Genomic DNA, 9,278 nt, shown 5'->3' with positions numbered 1-9,278 from the left:
CAGGGGCTGGGGGGTTGAGGGAAATGGAGAGTTGTTGTTCAATGGATGCAAAGTTTCCGTTATGCTAGGTGAGTAAATTCTAGAAATCTGCTGTATAATAGTGCCTAGGGCTAACAATAAGGCATGGTGCACTCCAAAATTTGTTAGGAAGGTATACCTCATGTTAAGTGTTCTTACTAAAAAATTAAACAACAACAATAAAGGGACACAAGAAAACTTTGGGAGGTGTTGGATATGTCTACTACCTTGATTATACTGATGGCATCACAGATGTTTGCTGTGTCTAAACCCATCAAATGGCATATTTAAATATGTGTAGTTTTTTGTATACCTCAATAAAGTTGTTAAGAAAACAAATTTTCCAAATAAAGGTATTTAATGATAACCCACATTACTATATTTATAATTGAATACACCAGACTATAAACCGTGTTTAGGAGTTTAAAAGGAAAACAGATTTTTAAATTTGTAAACTGAATAAATTGAGAACTAAAGAAAATACAAGCAACCATAAAAGTTCTTTACCAAACACAGAAACCACACCTCCCCGCCCCCCATACCATAATCTCAAATAATGAGTAGGTAGAAATCTTGGGAAAATCCTCAAACAACCACAGCCATGATCAGATGAAAGGTGATTTCTTTGTCTATAAATGGTTTCTTTTTCCTCGCAGGCCCCCCCCAACCCCTATCCTGGATAGCAGGCAAAGGAAAATCAACAAAAGAGCTAGACTTAGTATAGAAAATAAGTGATTCAAGAATCTTTCAAGGAAACATTCAGTCTCTCTTGGTAAAATGCTTGGTCTCTCAGGCTTCTCAGACTTTGTCTACAAATGACGAGAGGTGTGTGGAAATATGGTTTATGGGCTCTCTTATTAAGGTGAGGCACAGAACACATCTGTCATTTGTATCCTCTGGTCACTGTTTTCCCAGATAGCCTTTGCAACAAAAGTCCATGCCGGAGTAACAAAGAACCTGATCTCCGCGTCTTAACAAGTGCCCACTGGCAGCTCTTGTCCCTCTCAGTCTTCCTTTCGTCCTGAGTGGAAGAGGAGCCCTCTCTACTTCTCTGTCAGATTTTTCTTCGGACACCTGCTTTCTGGGGCCCTGCTATTTCAGGGTCCCTGACTACAGACTTGACTCTGAACCAGTCATGTCCACATCACATGGGACTCATGGGAGGCTCTGTTATATAAACAAGGCAAAGATGGTCTCTGTCTATTGGCCCAATGTTGATTATTTCTTCATAGCAGACTGGGGCCCATTAGCTCCAAAGCCCACCGGCACCAAACTCAGATTTTTTAGATTAGGCCATTTAGAGACTGTTTGCTTTGCATACCCTGCAAAACTGCACTCAACACCTGCTAGCCATCTGTATGATAAACCTCAGTCTATAGAAGACCTCAGACTGCTGCTGTCCTTCAGAGTCTCTGACCCGGAGACTCTCCACTGTGCTGCTGAGCAAAATCACCTCCACTGACACAATTCTACTAGTTAAGTTAGAATTTAAAATATTCTTTTAGAGCCACATGATGTTTGGTCAATCAAATCATTTTTCTCTTTCTTTTCTTCAATAATAATAAGCAGAATAAGAACTCATATTTATTAAATGCTTGTTATATTGCAGGCATTTTCCTAAGCATTTTACATATATTAACTTAATTCTCAACAACAAAAAAATCAACTTTGCTATAGGTCCTAGCATTATTCCAATTTAAAGATGAAGAAACTGAATCACAGGGAGGTTAAGTAATTTGTCCAAGGTCAGAGAACCAAGATTCAAACTGAGGCATACTTATCTTAGATCCTTACAACCTTGCTCTCATTGAATTTTACTTTACCAGGCCCTCATCTTTTTTTTTTTTTTTTAATTTTTATTTATTTATTTATTTATTTATGGCTGTGTTGGGTCTTCGTTTATGTGCGAGGGCTTTCTCTAGTTGCGGCAAGTGGGGGCCACTCTTCATTGCGGTGCGCGGGCCTCTCACTATCGCGGCCTCTCTTGTTGCGGAGCACAGGCTCCAGACGCGCAGGCTCAGTAATTGTGGCTCACGGGCCCAGCTGCTCCGCGGCATGTGGGATCTTCCCAGACCAGGACTCGAACCCGTGTCCCCTGCATTAGCAGGCAGATTCTCAACCACTGCGCCACCAGGGAAGCCCCAGGCCCTCATCTTTTATTAAAATTATAGCAAGACAAACAGAAAACAAAAACCAAAGCAAAACAATACCCTCTATTTACTTCTGTTTTAAAAATTCTCTCCAAAAGAGTTCTCGTTATATCACCTTAGATGAACAAGGCAAATATAATAGTTGGTCTTCTTTTATACATACAACATATGTATATTACATAATATACTCTAGATAGATAGATAAATATACTCTAGATAGATAGATAAATAAATGAATGGATGGATGATATATATGGGGGAAAGGTGGGGGAGACCTTCACAAAGATACTGATCTTTCCTCTGTCTTGCCTCCCTATAGTTCATGCTGCTAAGAGTAGCCACTATAATACTTTCAAAATAAAATCAGATCATTGCTCTGCTCAAAGCATGTCATGGTTTCCATTTCACCAATATGGCCTTGTTGGTTTTGGAACATGCTAAGAATGCATTGACATGTATGTGACACTCCACAAAGTTCCTTCTATCAAACACACTCTTCTCCCTTTCCCTGTGACTTTTCCCCCTCTCTATTTTCAGGTCTATGTTCAAAGGTTACTGTGTTGAAGAAGTTCTTCTTGGACGATTCTATATATAGAACACTTCTCTCTGCAGTATTGCTAACTCTTACTTTGCCCTAATCTTCTTTATAGCATTTATATGGCTCCAGAATGCAACTATAAAACCAGGGACCGTGTCTATTTGGTTTACTGTTGTATCCCCAGTGTTTAAAATAGTGACTAGACAGTTTTCAGCACTCAATACTTATTTCTTATGTGAATAATATATTTATAGCTAACTTTGAAGAGATGTTAAACAAGGTGCTAGGTGTTATGTTTAAGTGGTTTAAATATATGATACATAACCATGACAAGAATTTCATGTTATAGAGAGAAACAACCAGCTTATAAGTGTCACAGATAGGACTTGATCTGAGGCAGTCTGATTTTAGAGACTACACTATTTATCATCATATCAAACTACCAGACTATGAGAAATTTCTTTAGTGTTTAAAACATTATTCTCTTCTTTGAGGTTTTGGTATTGTTCATTCTTTCAATTAAAGAGAGCAAATGCAATTAACATTTATTTTTACCCTGGCTGAGAGACAGTTTAAAATTTGGTTTGTTCTCCAGTCATTAATTTTATCAATGCCTTGGAATGTATGCCTGTTCTAAATACTACTCCAAGTTGTTGGTTTTTTCTGGAAAAAAAATGTGGTAAATTAAAAAATTATAATTTGCCTTTAGGATCTCTAATCTGCTGATCTTGTGTTATGCCTTATTTGTGACTTGCATTGCATTCACTGTCTTCTGGGAAACTCCGGGCTTTGATTTTTCCTCCTCAGTATCTTATAGTACATTCATGGTTATTTCACTTAATTTTGTGCTTTGTGAACACTTTTCCTACTTTACAATGTAATTTTAATTCTAATTACATATTTAATGTTAATGTTACTTTCAATTCCATGTATAAACTCCAGGAAAAAATGCAGAAGAATATATGTTACTTGGGCTTTATTCAGGAATTGACAGTGTAAGTTGGTCATAAAATTCTGCACTAATTTTTTACTGCTTTCTCACTGAGATATTGAATATATAAACGGACAATAGCCAAAGCGTTACCAGCCTGGGTCCTTGGACTCTATAATCAAATAGAAATTGATAGAGGCCAGACGCGAAACTTAAGCAAGGCTTTACTGGGACTCATGCTTCAGCAAGAGGGAGTGAAAACAAGTAACAGGTGCCCTTGCTTGCTCCCCAGGGTGGGGTGAGCTGGTTCCTTAAATGGTGTGAGGGTAGGGGCAGATGGGTGGGTCAGCCGGAGGGGTAGCTTAGGTGGTCTGTGTACCCCCGTGGTGGTGCTGTGTGCAGGGATGATGCGCAGTACCCTGCTTTTGCTCCCGGAACCTCAGACGTGTCAGTTGGTTTTTGGCCTTTTTATATCTTACTGTTCATAATTTGCCCCAACTGTGCATGCATGCAGTTATTTTTAATCCCTTATAGTTTCTTTGTATTCTGTTGCTGAAGAAGGAGATGTTTGTCCAGGTGCAAGCACTCCAGTAAAGGGTCCCGGTCCCAGCCTATCTCAAAACCATATATAAAAGTAGAATTCTGACCCTCAGCCTGCAGCAACCAGTCCAGGAAGCTAAACAACAGCCTCAGTAGCCATTGACCCAAAACAGCCAGGACTTGATCAGTAACTGAGGCTTCTCTAATTTTTGCCCCTGCTCCCAACTTAGGAGCAACCAGAGAAAGCCAAGTGTGCTCCCCTAACCAATCGTATAGGCTGCTCCACTTCCAGTTGGTCTGCTTACGGCTTCTCCAGGGCAACAGCCTCCAATCAGGATACTGAAGCCTTCCTTTTTTTTTCTTTCCATATAAAGCTTTCCCATTCATCTGTCTGCCTTTGAGTCTCTGCCAACAAAAGGGTTGATGGCTGACTCCCTTGCTATAGCAAGCTCTGAATAAATCTCATTTGCTCATTCTTATTTGGGTAGACTTAGTTTATTTCCACAGTTCCTTTATCAGTACCCTGACAAATTTATTTTAATTGCTTCTAGAGTATGTGTTCCTAATCTTATATTTAAAATGTAGACTTTCACGTATTTATACACTGTATTCATGAACAACCATTTTAACTATGGAGAGAGTGGCAGTCAAGGACAAAGCCCCCCACTTCTGGGCGAGCCATGTTCATATGCATATCAGCATTCCTAAAGTAGGTGCCGCCATTCAGAGACCACAGCTGAGGCACATTTTAGGCGCCTCAGCTGAAACCTTGTTAAGATATTTTCTCCACTCTGACTCAGCACTTTTTCACTCCTACCACATCTCCCTCCCCCTGCTCCTGGCCACCTGGGTCTATAAAAGGCAGGAGGGTTTTTTTTTTTGTTTCTTTTTCAGGATCCTCAGCCTTGAGATGATTTCCCCCACTGTGCTGCACATCATCTGACTGACCCTCTCCCAGTACCCTTCCATGGGGAAAAATGGAACATTGGCTAGCCTGTACTTTTCTTTTTCTTTGCTTCTTGCCTGCACTATCACAGTATCATGGGGAAAATTGTGTTCCCGAACAATTCATATGTTGAAGTCCTAACCTCCAGTACCTCAGAATGTGACTGTATTTGGAAATACGGACTTAAAGAGGTAATAAGTTTAAATGAGGTCATTGGCATGGACTCTAATCCACTATGACTGGTGTCCTTATAAGAAGAGAATTTTAGGACAAAGACACACAGAGGGAAGATCACGTGAAGACATAGGGAGAAGATGGTTATCTACAAGCCCAGGAGCCAGGCCTCAGAAGAAACAACCCTGCTGACATCTTGATCTCTAGCCTCTAGAACTGTAAGTTTAAACCACCCAGTCTGTGGTACCCTGTTATGGCAGTCCTAACAAACAAATACACACAATAAGTGAACAAAGCCTTGATTGTTACTTTTGGTTTGGCTCATTGTCCTAACCTACCACCTTGATACCTGGCAGCTCAACAGTTTTTCTCTTCATTGTATAAATAATGTCTTTTGAAGAACACTTAAAAAAAAAATATTTATTTGGCTGCGCCGGGTCTTAGTTACGGCATGTGGGATCTTTTAATTGAGGCATGTGGGATCCACTTCCCTGACCAGGGATGGAACTGGGTCCCCTGCATTGGGAGTGCGGAGTCTTAACCACTGGACAACCAGGGAAGTCCTTGAAGAACACTTTTTTTAATGAAGTCTCAGTTTACAGTTTTTTCTTTTATGTTCCATGTTTTGTTTAATTTATCTAAAAAATCTTTGTTAGGTTACAAATAAACTGTTTTCTTTATGAAATTTTATCATTTTTAGTTGAATATTTAGGTAGACTTTTCATTTTGAGGTCATTTTTTCTGCATGGCATGAGAAAAGGGAGAATGCTCAATCTTTATGCATACAGATTAAATTTAATTGCTTTGGCATCTTTGTCAGAAACAAATTGGCCCTATGTATGTGGCCTATTTCTGGATGTTCCATTTTGTTACATTGATGTATATATCTATCTTTTCACTAATACCAAACAGTTTTGATTTTGTAGCTTTATTCTCAAAATTAGGTGGAATAAGTCTTCCAGATTTTTCTTTTTATTCAAAATCATTTTTGAATCAGCTTGTCGACTCGTATAATTGGAATTGTATTTAATGCATAGTTGAAATGGGGGGAGTTACTATCTTAAAAATACTAAGTGTTTCAGTCCATGAGTATTGAATATTTCTCCATCTAGTAGTCTTTTTTATTTTCTATCATTAATAATATGTAATTTACATTGTTGAGAAATAGTGCATCTTTTGTTAGACTTTTTCATGAATATTTTATTTTGTGTGTAGTGAATGGAAATTTAAATATTTTATTTTTTTAATTGTTGCCACTAGTTAGCAAAAGTACAACTGATTTTGGTATTTTAATCTTTTATCCTTGAATTTTGCCATATTAATTCATAAATTTTAGTAGTTTTTTTTGTGGATTCCGTGGAATTTTCTATTTAAACAATCATACTATCTGCAAAAGGTTTACTTCTTACTTTCCTGGCTTTATCTTTTATTGATTGTTTTTGCCTTATTGCAATGGCTAGGGCCTTCAGAACAATGTTGAACAGGAGTGTTGAAAGTGGGAATCATTACCCTTTTCCTGATTACACAGGGAAAATATTCAGGTTTCCTTCATTATTGAAGATCTAGGCTGTAGATTTTTTTTTAGATTCATTTGATCAGATTGAGGAAGTTCCCTATTTTTTAACAGCCTTGTTGAGTTATCATTTATATGTATGCTGCATGTATTTAATGTGTACAGTTTGATGAATTGGGACATAGGCAAACACCTTTGATACACCTTTGATACCATCACCGCAATCAAGGTAATATACATAGCAATACCTTCCAGAGTTTTCTTGTTTATTTATTTATTGTGGTGAGAACTTAACATGAGATCTACCCTCTTAAATTTTTAAGAGCACAATACTGTATTGTAAACTATATGTACTATGTTGTACAGCATATATTCTGGAATTTATTCATCCAGTGTAACTGAAATTTTATACCCATTAAATAACAATTCCCCATTTTCTCCATCCCCCCCAGCCTCCTCTGGCAAACACTGTTGTATTCTTTGCTTTTGAGAATTTGACTGTGTGTGTGTGTGTGTGTGTGTGTGTGTGTATGCTATCAATATAAGACACCTCTCTCCCTTTTTTTTTTTTTACCAAGCATGAACAAGTGTCTCAATTTTATTTAACATTTTTAAATGACTATACAACTTTCTATAATGCACAGTACAAAAAAAGTGCAAAATATTTACCATAAGCATGTGGTTATGAAAGTGAATACCCACAGCGGTTGCATCATCAACCCAACTAAGCACTTTTACTCATTTAAAGAAGCCACAGCGTTTTCTGAAAGTTTGTTGGACGTTAACAGCTGCTCTACATCTTCTCCCACTACCGTCTTCAGAACTGGTTCATATTGCTCAGCACATACCCACTGGGGGTTAAGAAGGCGGTAAAAAGCACCACGAGGGCAATAGCCACCTCTGCGGTCGACGTGGGGCGTTGGCGCGGAGGCTCCGAGTGGGCCAGGCGCTGACCAGGCTGCAGGACCAGCAGGGTCACGCGGCGGCTGGGAAGTAGGCAGAGAACCAGCAGGCGCGGCATGACTCGTTGGCTGAGGCGCAGCAAGGCGAAGACGCGAGGCGAGGTGAGGTGAAGCGAAGTGACGCGAGGCGAGGTTTTATGATATAAGGTCTAAGATCTGTAGTTAGCAAACTGGAGATGTAGGAGAGCCAGCCAGTGGTGTAAGTTCCAGACTGAGCTTGAATGCAGGAGAATACTGATGTCCCAGCTTGAAGACAGTCAAGCAGTTAGAAATAATTTTTCTTATTCAGTCTTTTAGTCTGTTCATTCCTTCAGTGGGCTGGTTGAGGCCCATTCACATTGGGGAGGACAATCTGCTTTACTTGCTTTTATCAATTCAAATGTTAATCTCATCTAGAAACACCCTCGCAGACCCATAAGTATGTTTGACCAAATATCTGGGCACCCCGTGGCCCAGTCAAGTTGACATAAAACTAACCACATCAGGAGCTCAGATGATTGATTTGAGGCAGTTGCTTCTTCATACCTGCAAGGGAATCACAGTGTTGATATTTTAATAGATTGCTTTACATAGTGAAGAAAATGTTTCAATGCATGATTTTATTTTCTTTGCTATGGAGCCCTATCTATCCTTACAACTAAATGAGTAGAAGAGCACTGGTTATTGTTAGAGAAGTATCCTTTATTATTAGCATGGTTTGCTTAAACTCTTTTCCCAATGCAAGACAACTAGGATTAGCTAGTTTAACTAGATTGCTAGATTTTCAATGTATGAGCTCTAGTAATAATTCCTAACTAGTACAATTGCAGTTGTATATACAATTAGTTTCATAAATTAGGATGTTTATTTAACTATTGAAGCATAAGCAGGTGGTTAGGTTAATAAAGTAGTGTAGCCAAAAAACTTTAATTTAGGCAGTGGTGATAAATTTAGTTTTACTATTATGATCCATGATAAAAAATTATACAGTATATAATTTTCTTCCAATAAGAATAAAACAGTTGAATATGCACCAAAAGTTGGTGCTGAAACAAAGTAAACCAAGATAGAATAAAGGTTAACTTTTAGACCAAGACAGGCAGAACTAGCATAACTCAGATCAAGCTAGTTTTTTTAGATTCCCTTGGAAGAATAATAAAGCAAACCAAATATTCAATTAAATTTAATAATGAAATGAACCTCCAAAGTTCATGCAAAATGACCAACCATCATAGTATTGTATCAGAACTTCAGGACCCACAGTAGACTGATAGAACCCCTTAGTCTATTTCAGGTCTTCCCAGCTTCTACATAGATTAAGATTTTGTCTTCACACCCTTTTATACCTATATTTATATCTATATCTATGTGTATGTGTGTGTATATTTATATATGTGTATATATATATATCAATAAAACTTAACAAATAATATACATATATACTTTTCATACCAAGAGACTGGAAATTTTGTAACATCTAAGCCTGAGACATCCATCTTAACTTCGTGTTCCAGTTTTACTCACAAT

General features: G+C 38.2%; 1 protein-coding gene across 1 annotated transcript; it reads right to left on the bottom strand.

Annotated features, from left to right (window-relative positions):
- Positions 1 to 7,627: 7,627 nt before the first annotated feature.
- Positions 7,628 to 7,831, bottom strand: LOC133091701 (cytochrome c oxidase subunit 8C, mitochondrial). The gene has a single exon (XM_061190982.1). It carries the CDS (start codon positions 7,829 to 7,831, stop codon positions 7,628 to 7,630), a length of 204 nt encoding a protein of 67 aa, XP_061046965.1.
- Between the last annotated feature and the right edge of the window lie 1,447 nt (positions 7,832 to 9,278).

The sequence above is a fragment of the Eubalaena glacialis genome, chromosome 1 (genome assembly GCF_028564815.1).
Source record: "Eubalaena glacialis isolate mEubGla1 chromosome 1, mEubGla1.1.hap2.+ XY, whole genome shotgun sequence".
NCBI classification, from domain to species: domain Eukaryota; kingdom Metazoa; phylum Chordata; class Mammalia; order Artiodactyla; family Balaenidae; genus Eubalaena; species Eubalaena glacialis.
Note: the sequence above shows the minus strand (reverse complement) of the source record. Positions and strands in the feature narration are given on the sequence as shown.